Source organism: Oncorhynchus nerka, linkage group LG12 (assembly GCF_034236695.1).
Source record: "Oncorhynchus nerka isolate Pitt River linkage group LG12, Oner_Uvic_2.0, whole genome shotgun sequence".
In the NCBI taxonomy this organism is placed as follows: domain Eukaryota; kingdom Metazoa; phylum Chordata; class Actinopteri; order Salmoniformes; family Salmonidae; genus Oncorhynchus; species Oncorhynchus nerka.
In genome coordinates this window covers 16,829,154-16,844,042 of record NC_088407.1, presented here as the reverse complement: position 1 = coordinate 16,844,042, position 14,889 = coordinate 16,829,154, and the positions used below count along the sequence as shown (strand labels likewise).

The 14,889-nt window shown below is 41.7% G+C and overlaps 2 protein-coding genes across 3 annotated transcripts in view; one reads left to right on the top strand and one right to left on the bottom strand.

The window, feature by feature from the left end:
• The first annotated feature begins 4 nt into the window (after nucleotides 1-4).
• LOC115125540 (mediator of RNA polymerase II transcription subunit 11-like) lies at nucleotides 5-3,810 on the top strand. The gene is made up of 3 exons (XM_029655061.2): nucleotides 5-266; nucleotides 1,994-2,124; nucleotides 3,307-3,810. Exons 1-3 carry the CDS (start codon nucleotides 197-199, stop codon nucleotides 3,448-3,450), a joined length of 345 nt encoding a protein of 114 aa, XP_029510921.2. The 5' UTR covers nucleotides 5-196; the 3' UTR covers nucleotides 3,451-3,810.
• Nucleotides 3,811-7,422: 3,612 nt separating this feature from the next.
• The window catches only part of LOC115125538 (arrestin red cell-like), a 159,165-nt gene continuing 151,698 nt past the window's right edge, over nucleotides 7,423-14,889 (bottom strand). Inside the window, exons 12-15 of one of the 2 annotated variants that reach the window (XM_065025290.1) lie at nucleotides 9,996-10,079; nucleotides 9,685-9,761; nucleotides 9,530-9,584; nucleotides 7,423-9,410 (exon numbers count right to left, since the gene is read on the bottom strand). In XM_065025290.1, coding sequence (XP_064881362.1) covers nucleotides 9,311-9,410; nucleotides 9,530-9,584; nucleotides 9,685-9,761; nucleotides 9,996-10,079 — 316 coding nt within the window. In that variant the 3' untranslated portion in view covers nucleotides 7,423-9,310. The remainder of the gene's footprint in view (nucleotides 9,411-9,529; nucleotides 9,585-9,684; nucleotides 9,762-9,995; nucleotides 10,080-14,889) is intronic. The other variant, XM_065025291.1, reaches the window with a different exon arrangement.

The following is a 14,889-nucleotide window of genomic DNA, read 5'->3' as shown; positions in this document are numbered from 1 at the left end:
TATTTCTATGCGCCCTTTCTCAGAAGGGCTTTTGATGATGTTCGCTTTCTTTAGTGTGTGGTTTTGACACGAATGAGTTTGGCAGCATTTTGGATTAATGCATTGAGTTAACGAACTGTTAGCTACGATATTGTGCCGTAGCCGTTTCTGTGAAGATTCGTTTCTCTGATTGTATTACTCCCAGTGAGTGAAAGTGATGGCGAATGACCGACTGAGAGCTTTGGAGGAGGTTGAGAATCAAATTGCAACGATTCTGCAGTGCGCCGGTTAGTAGCTACTGCTACTTAGTGTATAACGTTATCCTTGCCGGCAGCAACAACTGTTCAACTACTCTGTAATAAGAAACACGTACCTAGCTAGCTATATATTCCCACTGGGCACAGACGTCAGTTCAACGTCTGGTTTTGATTTACATCTGGTACACCTGGTTGAGTGAAATCAACAAAACATTTCACAGTGTAATTGGATTTACGTTAAAAGTTTAAAACAATACGAAATCACCTTTAAGTTCATGACTTTTTACATCTAATTAGTCTCCCTCGTTGATTCTACATTATCACATGGATTTGTTTATGACTTGGAAACGACGTTTATTTAACTACTTTTTGCCCAGTGGGTTAGCGCTGATCCATAGTGCCCAGTGGGTTAGCTCTGATCCATAGTGCCCAGTGGGTTAGCTCTGATCCATAGTGCCCAGTGGGTTAGCTCTGATCCATAGTGCCCAGTGGGTTAGCGCTGATCCATAGTGCCCAGTGGGTTAGCTCTGATCCATAGTGCCCAGTGGGTTAGCTCTAATCCATAGTGCCCAGTGGGTTAGCTCTGATCCATAGTGCCCAGTGGGTTAGCTCTGATCCATAGTGCCCAGTGGGTTAGCTCTGATCCATAGTGCCCAGTGGGTTAGCTCTGATCCATAGTGCCCAGTGGGTTAGCTCTGATCCATAGTGCCCAGTGGGTTAGCTCTGATCCATAGTGCCCAGTGGGTTAGCTCTGATCCACAGTGCCCAGTGGGTTAGCTCTGATCCACAGTGCCCAGTGGGTTAGCTCTGATCCACAGTGCCCAGTGGGTTAGCTCTGATCCATAGTGCCCAGTGGGTTAGCTCTGATCCACAGTGCCCAGTGGGTTAGCTCTGATCCACAGTGCCCAGTGGGTTAGCTCTGATCCATAGTGCCCAGTGGGTTAGCTCTGATCCATAGTGCCCAGTGGGTTAGCTCTGATCCATAGTGCCCAGTGGGTTAGCTCTGATCCATAGTGCCCAGTGGGTTAGCTCTGATCCATAGTGCCCAGTGGGTTAGCTCTGATCTACAGTGCCCAGTGGGTTAGCTCTGATCCATAGTGCCCAGTGGGTTAGCTCTGATCCATAGTGCCCAGTAGGTTAGCTCTGATCTACAGTGCCCAGTGGGTTAGCTCTGATTCATAGTGCCCAGTGGGTTAGCTCTGATCCATAGTGCCCAGTGGGTTAGCTCTGATCCATAGTGCCCAGTGGGTTAGCTCTGATCCATAGTGCCCAGTGGGTTAGCTCTGATCCATAGTGCCCAGTGGGTTAGCTCTGATCCACAGTGCCCAGTGGGTTAGCTCTGATCCACAGTGCCCAGTGGGTTAGCTCTGATCCACAGTGCCCAGTGGGTTAGCTCTGATCCACAGTACCCAGTGGATTAGCTCTGATCCACAGTGCCCAGTGGGTTAGCTCTGATCCACAGTGCGGCTTGCTGGACCAGAGCTAGCTATACCTGTGTCATGTTCCGTATAACTAGTTAGCTGTAGGTAGCCACACATTTATTAGAAATAGAGCTCTCGAAGGAATAGGCATTCATTTTCGCTCTATTATCTCTATATCTGTAGACTAGACTACTCTTTGATAATGTTGATTTCTGTGCTCATATTCTGACTCTTGCCGGTAACATCGCCTGGAGATGTTAAAGACAAGCACAATGTCAGTATCTGTACGTAAATACATATATGCCTAATACTGTTTACTGTGTTAATCTTCTCTAGGTAACATCGTGTTGGAGCTGTCTAAAGACAAGCACAATGCCAGTTTCCTGGACAGACAGCTTAGTCAGTTTACTGGCTCGGTCAGCAGAGTGGAGACTGAACTCAGCTCACAGATCAAATACCTCACACAGGTAGGACAAAGAAGAGACAGACACACAGACTGACACAAACATGCGTGGCCTTGCACACAGACACACACACACACAGATGGTGTGCCACACCGGGAACTGAAACATAGAAATGTAACTTGCTAGTGTAGATATGACTCTAATTATGTGACTACACTATAGCCTATTGGCTTTTTTAAGTACAATAGTAGCATATATTCTTTCTGCATCAAAGTTATGCATATTTCACATTCACCTGGTAGTGTAGCATTCTGCTAGTCAGAACGGCCCACATTCACCTGGTAGTGTAGCATTCTGCTAGTCAGAACGGCCCACATTCACCTGGTAGTGTAGCATTCTGCTAGTCAGAACGGCCCACATTCACCTGGTAGTGTAGCATTCTGCTAGTCAGAACGGCCCACATTCACCTGGTAGTGTAGCATTCTGCTATTCAGAACGGCCCACATTCACCTGTTAGTGTAGCATTTTGCTAGTCAGAACGGCCCACATTCACCTGGTAGTGTAGCATTCTGCTAGTCAGAACGGCCCACACTCACCTGGTAGTGTAGCATTCTGCTAGTCAGAACGGCCCACATTCACCTGGTAGTGTAGTATTCTGCGAGTCAGAACGGCCCACACTCACCTGGTAGTGAAGCATTCTGCTAGTCAGAACGGCCCACATTCACCTGGTAGTGTAGCATTCTGCTAGTCAGAACGGCCCACACTCACCTGGTAGTGTAGCATTCTGCTAGTCAGAACGGCCCACATTCACCTGGTAGTGTAGCATTCTGCTAGTCAGAACGGCCCATCAGAATTCTGCTAGTCAGAACGGCCCACATTCACCTGGTAGTGTAGCATTCTGCTAGTCAGAACGGCCCACATTCACCTGGTAGTGTAGCATTCTGCTAGTCAGAACGGCCCACATTCACCTGGTAGTGTAGCATTCTGCTAGTCAGAACGGCCCACATTCACCTGGTAGTGTAGCATTCTGCTAGTCAGAACGGCCCACATTCACCTGGTAGTGTAGCATTCTGCTAGTCAGAACGGCCCACATTCACCTGGTAGTGTAGCATTCTGCTAGTCAGAACGGCCCACATTCACCTGGTAGTGTAGCATTCTGCTAGTCAGAACGGCCCACATTCACCTAACTGAACACTTACATTTCTCCCTTTCACACACTGCCTTCTCTCTCTCTCTCCCCTGCAGGTTGCCACAGGCCAGCCCCACGAAGGTTCCACATACTCAGCTAGGAAGGACTGTCAGATGGCCCTGAACAGAGCAGAGTACGCCAGGGTCAAACTGGGAGAGCTGGGACGCACCTGCGAAGTCATGCTGGATCCACAACCCTGAGAGAAAACAGTCACACCAGAACGATGGTCGGGAGAGCGCAGTAGGTGGACGTTTCCATGACTTGTTGTCACCGTGGTGTGTTAGCACCACCTGCCGCAGAGAGATTGGGTCTGAAATACTTTTCTTTTGTTTTTCATTTTTCTATGATATTAGTCAGAAAATGTATCTGGCTATGTTTTGTAATAAAGTTAGTGTTTCATTACATTTCCCTATTTGTTTGATACATTCCTTCCTATTATATACACACAGTACACACTAACAAATAAACACACTGAGACCTGTTTTGTATGTTAACTGTTTTTAAAAATTGACATTTTCTAAAATGCAGTACAAAATAAAGAAGCGACATATATTCTCCAATGCTTTTTAAACCTTTTTACATTTTTTCTTTCGTTGTGATTTTGTTCAATTTTATTGACTAAAATAACATATTGCTTATACAGTATCTTGGTTTCCTTAATAACAATATACTTTGTCTTACTTTATCTGTGAATTTATTAAATTATCAGGTAGCGTTTAAGTATAGTTCTCCATGAATCTCAATTTTAGCAGTAGTAATAGTTGTAGTAGCTTAAAATTGTCCTTAAAAGAAAATAGAAATCTTGACTCAATAGTTACACAATAGTCTACAAACCAACGTGATTCCGTGCATTTCCATGGATACCTCAACTAAGGTGGAAGGGGGAAAAAAAATAGAAGATCTTTGTTTTTAAAGGGGAAGTTAAGTATTTTACTGAGTGTTTTAGATGGTTCCTCAACCTAAAAGTAGTCTATGGGGAAACTAATCCACGGTTAAGTTGTGAAATATTGAACTTCCACTTTAAGTTTTTTTGTTTTTCGCTACACTTGACCGGTTTACAGACTGATGAAGACAATCACCATTCAGATTGACAAACAAAGGAAAATCTGGTAACACAACTACCTGAAGTGGTTTCTTGCCAAGTCTTATAATGCCTTATAAACATTCATAGCACCTTATGATGCAGTCATAAAACATGATATAACTGAATATTAAAGCAGCCACAAGAGGCCCCCTTAGCTGTGACATCATCAATATATGACAGCCTTTCATGCCTTATTTCCTTTACACAGTTTCATCATCCATTGTGGCTGTTTATAAGGGTGCTATGAAGGTTCATAAGGCATACTGCTTCATAAAAGAGGCCACTTTAAATACAAAATAGCTCATTGTAACATTTACATGGTCCCTAAGAGAGGTTCTGAATGTTCTACATCACTAAATTGTTCATAATGTTTTAAGACACTGCATTTTTAGAATGCCATGCGTCGATCCATTCATAACATGAACACAGTGTGATGTTTATTACCTTCTTATGAACCTTTATAACCTAATTGTGAAGCTTCATGACTAGTGTGTTGTGATTGACATCACACCCACAGAAATATAATTACAAGAAGGGAAATAAACATGACTTGAATGGAGATGTCAATTCTAGAAATTCTCTTTCTACGATTACACCCTGTTCCTATGATGTCATCACCTGGGTGTTAGTAACAGTATGGTGCATTCAAAAGGGGTAAAAACGAATGTGCAATATTGTTTGTTATCGTGACTATCAATATAAATCTCATTAACCACGGTCAATTGTTGATGGGTTTACACAAGTTGAATGAGGCCACACATTTCATGTTAAAAAATAACATTATTGTCATTGAACCAAAATGGCGACGGCTACAATCAATTCAACACTTTTCATAAGAAGAGGTGATCAGTGTTGTTACATTGCATTTGCTGGCTTAGTCATTTGTTCCTCTTGGCTTGCCATAGTTGAAGCTTGTCCCGCTTTGAAATGGTACATTAGGTGGGTAGGTTTCCCCTTTCCAATCTGATAAATGAGCCAAGTGTCAATCGATCAATCAATCCTCCCTATCTATCCTCATTCTGCACCTAAACACCTTTACAGACATACAATATACCCATAACTGACTGCAAAGTACTCTGTAATAGCCTATGAAGTGTCTACAATCTAGATGATACAGTAGTAGCCCATCTTTTCATATCCTGGTCCCGAGGGGCCCCTGGGTATTCTGATTTCCTATACAATTCAAAACAGAACTTATTTATCAAACTTAAAGTGGACTTATGAAACTACATTCAATTGATGAAGTATGTTTAAATTAAGTTGATAGATAATTGTAAGTTAACTGACTGAATGAAAAAGTTTCAGAACTAAGACCAGCATACTAAGGGGTCCTTGAGAACCTGGATTTGGGATTCTGTGACTGATTACCCTATAAACCGTGGGATTCTGTGACTGATTATCCTATAAACTGTGGGATTCTGTGACTGATTATCCTATAAACCGTGGGATTCTGTGACTGATTATCCTATAAACTGGGATTCTGTGACTGATTACCCTATAAACCGTGGGATTCTGTGACTGATTATCCTATAAACTGTGGGATTCTGTGACTGATTATCCTATAAACCGTGGGATTCTGTGACTGATTATCCTATAAACTGGGATTCTGTGACTGATTATCCTATAAACTGGGATTCTGTGACTGATTATCCTATAAACTGGGATTCTGTGACTGATTACCCTATAAACCGTGGGATTCTGTGACTGATTATCCTATAAACTGGGATTCTGTGACTGATTACCCTATAAACCGTGGGATTCTGTGACTGATTATCCTATAAACTGGGATTCTGTGACTGATTACCCTATAAACCGTGGGATTCTGTGACTGATTATCCTATAAACTGGGATTCTGTGACTGATTATCCTATAAACTGTGGGATTCTGTGACTGATTATCCTATAAACTGGGATTCTGTGACTGATTATCCTATAAACTGGGATTCTGTGACTGATTACCCTATAAACCGTGGGATTCTGTGACTGATTATCCTATAAACTGGGATTCTGTGACTGATTATCCTATAAACTGGGATTCTGTGACTGATTATCCTATAAACTGGGATTCTGTGACTGATTACCCTATAAACCGTGGGATTCTGTGACTGATTATCCTATAAACTGGGATTCTGTGACTGATTACCCTATAAACCGTGGGATTCTGTGACTGATTATCCTATAAACTGGGATTCTGTGACTGATTACCCTATAAACCGTGGGATTCTGTGACTGATTATCCTATAAACTGGGATTCTGTGACTGATTATCCTATAAACTGTGGGATTCTGTGACTGATTATCCTATAAACTGGGATTCTGTGACTGATTATCCTATAAACTGGGATTCTGTGACTGATTATCCTATAAACTGGGATTCTATGACTGGTTATCCTATAAACTGGGATTCTGTGACTGATCATCCTATAAACTGGGATTCTGTGACTGATTATCCTATAAACTGTGGGATTCTGTGACTGATTATCCTATAAACTGTGGGATTCTGTGATTTATTATCCCATAAACTGGGATTCTGTGACTGATTATCCTATAAACGGTGGATTCTGTGACTGATTATCCTATAAACTGGGATTCTATGACTGGTTATCCTATAAACTGGGATTCTGTGACTGATCATCCTATAAACTGGGATTCTATGACTGGTTATCCTATAAACTGTGGGATTCTGTGACTGATTATCCTATAAACGGTGGATTCTGTGACTGATTATCCTATAAACGGTGGATTCTGTGACTGATTATCCTATAAACTGTGCTCGGTCATTGGACTGCAGTGTTCTATAGTGAACACCTATTGGCTGTTGAGTTGAACGAAACAGTACGAATATTTACAGCAGTTGGTTCATATCACCTATCACCTATGACTTTTTAATAATAAAAAATAAAACAATGTCTTAGGAATAAAATACAAATAATGGCAACATTTAAGTACGTATATATCTCTGGCGATTATTACAACAAAAATAAAACGTTTTTTTCTCCATTAATTTCCCTCCCACCCCTTTCCCTCCCACCCCTTCCCCCACCCCTTTCCTCCCACTCCTTTCCTCCCACCCCTTCCCTCCCACCCCCTTTCCCCTGATCCCTAAATTGGTGATTCTGATGATTGAGGCTTAAGTTGGATGCTGGTAGGTTTAAGAGGTTGGTCAATGTTAAACTTCGCACAATTGAGGTAGAAGTCACTCCCTAACCACAGATCTAGGATCAGATTACCCTACACCAGGGTTTCCCAAACTCAGTCCCGGGGCCCCTCTGGGAGCACGTTCTGGGTTTTCCCCCAGCACTACACAGCTGATTCAAATAATCAACTAATCATCAAGCTTTGATCATTTGAATCAGCTGTGTTGTGTTAGGGCAAAAAACAAAACATGTACCCCTTTGGGTCCAGAGGACCATGTTTGAGAACCGCTGCCCTACACCAAAATAATCTTACCCTGTATCAGTGGAGGGGGAAACTTCCACCTACAACCTCCTTTAAATACTCTATTAATAGACCTGCAGAAGACTACAGCTTTTCAAACACCAGGGGGCACCCTTTGTGAGCTGTCAAAAAAATATCCTTGGCTGATCTACCTGGTCGACCTGATCTACCTGGTTGACCTGGTCGATCAAAATGAATAAGATTATATTGACGGGGGGACCTGATCCTAGATCAGCATTCCTACTCCTCTCGAAAACCACAGCTTTATAATTGGCCCAGTACAGTACAGTAGGCTGTCGTCATAGACATGAGCCCTGATCTTATTGACAGTTGGGTTCAATCAAACTGCCACCTGACCTACCAAGAAAAGGACTTTGGGCAAATCATGAACGTGAAAAAATAGCTATTTATCGTGTTCATGGCATCCGCTGAATGTAGGGTGTGTGTGTAGGTTTTGCTGCCTGAAGTCTCCTATGTAGTCCTTAACAGAATACACTGTCTGCACATACAATCACCTGCATCCTCACGCTGACTGCATAACACTCACACCCTCAGTGTAACTTAACTACACTGAAACGCTCACTGTAGCTGACTGTAAGTACACTTTATACACCCCGCGACAATAACTAAGTGCACTGCACACACAGGACACTTACACACTCACTCCCTCACTGTGAGGATATGTAATCCTTTCACACTTGCCATAAAGGGGTAAAGTATTGAGTTACATAGTGGGTATAATGGGTGTCAAGGATAAAAGGTAAAGGTGTAATAACAACTATATAATTACAGTGTAATAACTGGTTATAACTATGTCATAACAATGTAATTAACTAAACTATTAAACTCATGTTCCCTCTAAGTAGTTGTGCAGCATCGCAGTCCGGTACATTACAGTTACATATAGGATTGCCTAAATTCCCCAAACTTTCCTCAAAATTCCCAGGTTTTCCCAGAAATCTTAGAAGATTCCCAGAATCAGGGGAGAATAAGTTGGAAATCCAGATTCTTCTGACCAGAATTTTGGCAAAATCTGGGAATTTGGGGAATTTTGCAACCTTAGGTACATGGTATTCAATCATGTAAATAATGACAAATGTATATCTGTCTGTCTACCAACTTCTTATAAAGCTGGGACCTATAGAGCATATAGAACATAGAACATCAACCCTGAATCGAAGAATGGATCCAAAACATATAGAAGGATTTCCTAAAACAGAGACTGTGGACTCGACACTCCTATAAATCCCTCCATCTCTCTCTCTCATTCTCTCTGTTTCATCCCTCATTCTCTCTGTTTCTCAAACAAACTCGTGACAAAACAAAGGAGTAGAAATGGAAAATCTCATCAAAGATGTACAAGAAAGAAGAGAGAAGAAGAAGGAGAAGTAGAAGGGGGGGGGTGAAAAATAGTATACATATGAGTGCTCCTGCTCCCCCTTTCTGAAGTTGAGCCTACTGGCCTGGAGACAACATGAGACCAGGGACTCGCCTAGCACCTCTCCCCAGGTTCAGGTGCATGATCCTGGGAGAGGGAGAGCTAGCACAAGTGGTCATCCTCATCCTTATCGTCCTTCGTTCCTTTCAGCCGCAGACGGGCAAAGTCCTCGAACACAAAGTCATCATCCTGAGAGAAATTACTGACAGAGAGATGGAGGAGCGATGAAGGGAGGGAGAAGGAGGAAGAGAGATTAAAATTGTGTTCAACAAACAAGGTTACATTTAAATTTGAGATACACAAACACTTTCTCTCTCTTACTTTGTCTCAAACTCTATCAGGTTACTGCCAACTGGGGCATCTGTTTCTGGGACGACTGTGGGTGGAAAGTAATGGCATTTCAAAACAGGTAAATATTCCCGCAAAACACTTTTCGAAAACATACGTTTCTCCATTAAACACACATTGGCCTGTACCTGATTGAGGTCTGGAGATGGGTAGGTCAGAGGGTTTGGGGTGCATTAGAACAAAAGGCAGCTCCACCGAGACATCCCTGTACAGAGCACACACAGTTATGTTGGACCTGTGCCAGAACACACATTAGGCAGAGATGAACTGATACCCAGAGAACATTCCAGCGTAATCCAGGTGGAAACATTCACTTACAACCACTACATAAATCTATGTTAGACAGTGTAGGAGCAAAGATGTAGCCTACCCTCCGTGGGACAACACTAGTTTGAGCGTGTGTGTGTGTGTGTGTGTGTGTGTGTGTGTGTGTACGCACCCTCCGCGAGACACCACTAGTTTGACCTTGACTCTGTAGGACACCAGGATCCCCAGAACCTCCTTATTGGACACATCTTTCACTCTGGAACACATCAAACAGAACCTCTTATTGGACACATCTTTCACTCTGGAACACATCAAACAGAACCTCTTATTGGACACATCTTTCACTCTGGAACACATCAAACAGAACCTCCTTATTGGACACATCAAACAGAACCTCTTATTGGAGACATCTTTCACTCTGGAACACATCAAACAGAACCTCTTATTGGACACATCAAACAGAACCTCCTTATTGGAGACATCTTTCACTCTGGAACACATCAAACAGAACCTCTTATTGGACACATCTTTCACTCTGGAACACATCAAACAGAACCTCCTTATTAGACACACATCTTTCACTCTGGAACACATCAAACAGAACCTCTTATTGGACACATCAAACAGAACCTCCTTATTGGATACATCTTTCACTCTGGAACACATCAAACAGAACCTCCTTATTGGACACATCTTTCACTCTGGAACGCATCAAACAGAACCTCCTTATTGGACACATCTTTCACTCTGGAACACATCAAACAGAACCTCCTTATTGGAGACATAAAACAGAACCTCCTTATTGGACACATCTTTCACTCTGGAACACATCAAACAGAACCTCCTTATTAGACACATCTTTCACTCTGGAACACATCAAACAGAACCTCTTATTGGACACATCTTTCACTCTGGAACACATCAAACAGAACCTCTTATTGGACACATCAAACAGAACCTCCTTATTGGACACATCTTTCACTCTGGAACACATCAAACAGAACCTCCTTATTGGACACATCTTTCACTCTGGAACACATCAAACAGAACCTCCTTATTGGATACATCTTTCACTCTGGAACACATCAAACAGAACCTCCTTATTGGAGACATCAAACAGAACCTCCTTATTGGAGACATCTTTCACTCTGGAAAACATCAAACAGAACCTCCTTATTGGATACATCTTTCACTCTGGAACACATCAAACAGAACCTCCTTATTGGACACATCTTTCACTCTGGAACACATCAAACAGAACCTCCTTATTGGACACGTCTTTCACTCTGGAACACATCAAACAGAACCTCCTTATTGGATACATCTTTCACTCTGGAACACATCAAATAGAACCTCCTTATTGGAGACATCAAACAGAACCTCCTCATTGGATACATCTTTCACTCTGGAACACATCAAACAGAACCTCTTATTGGAGACATCAAACAGAACCTCCTTATTGGCCACATCAAACAGAACCTCCTTATTGGACAAATCAAACAGAACCTCCTTTTTGGACACATCAAACATAACCTCCTTATTGGAGAAATCAAACAGAACCTCCTTATTGGACACATCAAACAGAACCTCCTTATTGGACACATCAAACAGAACCTCTTATTGGAGACATCTTTCACTCTGGAACACATCAAACAGAACCTCTTATTGGACACATATTTCACTCTGGAACACATCAAACAGAACCTCTTATTGGACACATCAAACAGAACCTCCTTATTGGAGACATCTTTCACTCTGGAACACATCAAACAGAACCTCTTATTGGACACATCTTTCACTCTGGAACACATCAAACAGAACCTCCTTATTAGACACACATCTTTCACTCTGGAACACATCAAACAGAACCTCTTATTGGACACATCAAACAGAACCTCCTTATTGGATACATCTTTCACTCTGGAACACATCAAACAGAACCTCCTTATTGGAGACATCAAACAGAACCTCCTTATTTGATACATCTTTCACTCTGGAACACATCAAACAGAACCTCCTTATTGGAGACATCAAACAGAACCTCCTTATTGGACACATCTTTCACTCTGGAACACATCAAACAGAACCTCTTATTGGACACATATTTCACTCTGGAACACATCAAACAGAACCTCTTATTGGACACATCTTTCACTCTGGAACACATCAAACAGAACCTCCTTATTGGAGAAATCAAACAGAACCTCCTTATTGGACACATCAAACAGAACCTCCTTATTGGACACATCAAACAGAACCTCCTTATTGGAGACATCTTTCACTCTGGAACACATCAAACAGAACCTCCTTATTGGACACATCTTTCACTTTGGAACACATCAAACATAACCTCTTATTGGACACATCTTTCACTCTCTAGGAACAAATCAAACATAACCTCTTATTGGACACATCTTTCACTCTGGAACAAATCAAACAGAACCTCCTTATTGGAGACATCAAACAGAACCTCCTTATTTGATACATCTTTCACTCTGGAACACATCAAACATAACCTCTTATTGGACACATCTTTCACTCTGGAACACATCAAACAGAACCTCCTTATTGGACACAAACAGAACCTCCTTTTGGATACACTCTGGAACACATCAAACAGAACCTCCTTATTGGAGACATCAAACAGAACCTCCTTATTGGACACATCTTTCACTCTGGAACACATCAAACAGAACCTCCTTATTGGAGACATCAAACAGAACCTCCTTATTGGACACATCTTTCACTCTGGAACACATCAAACAGAACCTCCTTATTAGACACATCTTTCACTCTGGAACACATCAAACAGAACCTCCTTATTGGACACATCTTTCACTCTGGAACACATCAAACAGAACCTCCTTATTGGACACATCAAACAGAACCTCCTTATTGGACACATCAAACAGAACCTCCTTATTGGAGACATCTTTCACTCTGGAACACATCAAACAGAACCTCCTTATTGGACACATCTTGCACTCTGGAACACATCAAATGGAACCTCCTTATTGGAGACATCAAACAGAACCTCCTTATTGGACACATCAAACAGAACCTCCTTATTGGAAACATCTTTCACTCTGGAATACATCAAACAGAACCTCCTTATTAGACACATCTTTCACTCTGGAACACATCAAACAGAACCTCCTTATTAGACACATATTTCACTCTGGAACACATCAAACAGAACCTCTTATTGGACACATCAAACAGAACCTCTTATTGGACACATATTTCACTCTGGAACAAATCAAACAGAACCTCCTTATTGGAGACATCAAACAGAACCTCCTTATTTGATACATCTTTCACTCTGGAACACATCAAACAGAACCTCTTTATTGGACACATCTTTCACTCTGGAACACATCAAACATAACCTCTTATTGGACACATCTTTCACTCTGGAACACATCAAAAAGAACCTCCTTATTGGACACATCTTTCACTCTGGAACACATCAAACAGAACCTCCTTATTGAACACATCTTTCACTCTGGAACACATCAAACAGAACCTCCTTATTAGACACATCTTTCACTCTGGAACACATCAAACAGAACCACCTTATTGGAGACATCAAACAGAACCTCCTTATTGGATACATCTTTCACTCTGGAAAACATCAAACAGAACCTCCTTATTGGATACATCTTTCACTCTGGAACACATCAAACAGAACCTCCTTATTGGACACATCTTTCACTCTGGAACACATCAAACATAACCTCCGTATTGGACACGTCTTTCACTATGGAACACATCAAACAGAACCTCCTTATTGGAGACATCTTTCACTCTGGAACACATCAAACAGAACCTCCTTATTGGAGACATCAAACAGAACCTCCTTATTGGAGACATCTTTCACTCTGGAACACATCAAACAGAACCTCCTTATTGGATACATCTTTCACTCTGGAACACATCAAACGGAACCTCCTTATTGGACACATCAAACAGAACCTCCTTATTGGCCACATCAAACAGAACCTCCTTATTGGACAAATCAAACAGAACCTCCTTTTTGGACACATCAAACATAACCTCCTTATTGGAGACATCAAACAGAACCTCCTTATTTGATACATCTTTCACTCTGGAACACATCAAACATAACCTCTTATTGGACACATCTTTCACTCTGGAACACATCAAACAGAACTTCCTTATTGGACACATCTTTCACTCTGGAACACATCAAACAGAACCTCCTTATTGGACACATCTTTCACTCTGGAACACATCAAACAGAACCTCCTTATTAGACACATCTTTCACTCTGGAACACATCAAACAGAACCTCCTTATTGGAGACATCAAACAGAACCTCCTTATTGGACACGTCTTTCACTCTGGAACACATCAAACAGAACCTCCTTATTGGACACATCTTTCACTCTGGAACACATCAAACAGAACCTCCTTATTGGAGACATCAAACAGAACCTCCTTATTGGAGACATCTTTCACTCTGGAACACATCAAACAGAACCTCCTTATTGGATACATATTTCACTCTGGAACACATCAAATAGAACCTCCTTATTGGAGACATCAAACAGAACCTCCTCATTGGATACATCTTTCACTCTGGAACACATCAAACATAACCTCTTATTGGAGACATCAAACAGAACCTCCTTATTGGCCACATCAAACAGAACCTCCTTATTGGACAAATAAACAGAACCTCCTTTTTGGACACATCAAACATAACCTCCTTATTGGAGAAATCAAACAGAACCTCCTTATTGGACACATCAAACAGAACCTCCTTATTGGACACATCAAACAGAACCTCCTTATTGGAGACATCTTTCACTCTGGAACACATCAAACAGAACCTCCTTATTGGACACATCTTTCACTCTGGAACACATCAAACGGAACCTCCTTATTGGAGACATCAAACAGAACCTACTTATTGGATACATCTTTCACTCTGGAACACATCAAACAGAACCTCCTTATTGGAGGCATCAAACAGAACCTCTTATTGGACACATTTTTCACTCTGGAACACATCAAACAGAACCTCCTTATTGGAGACATCA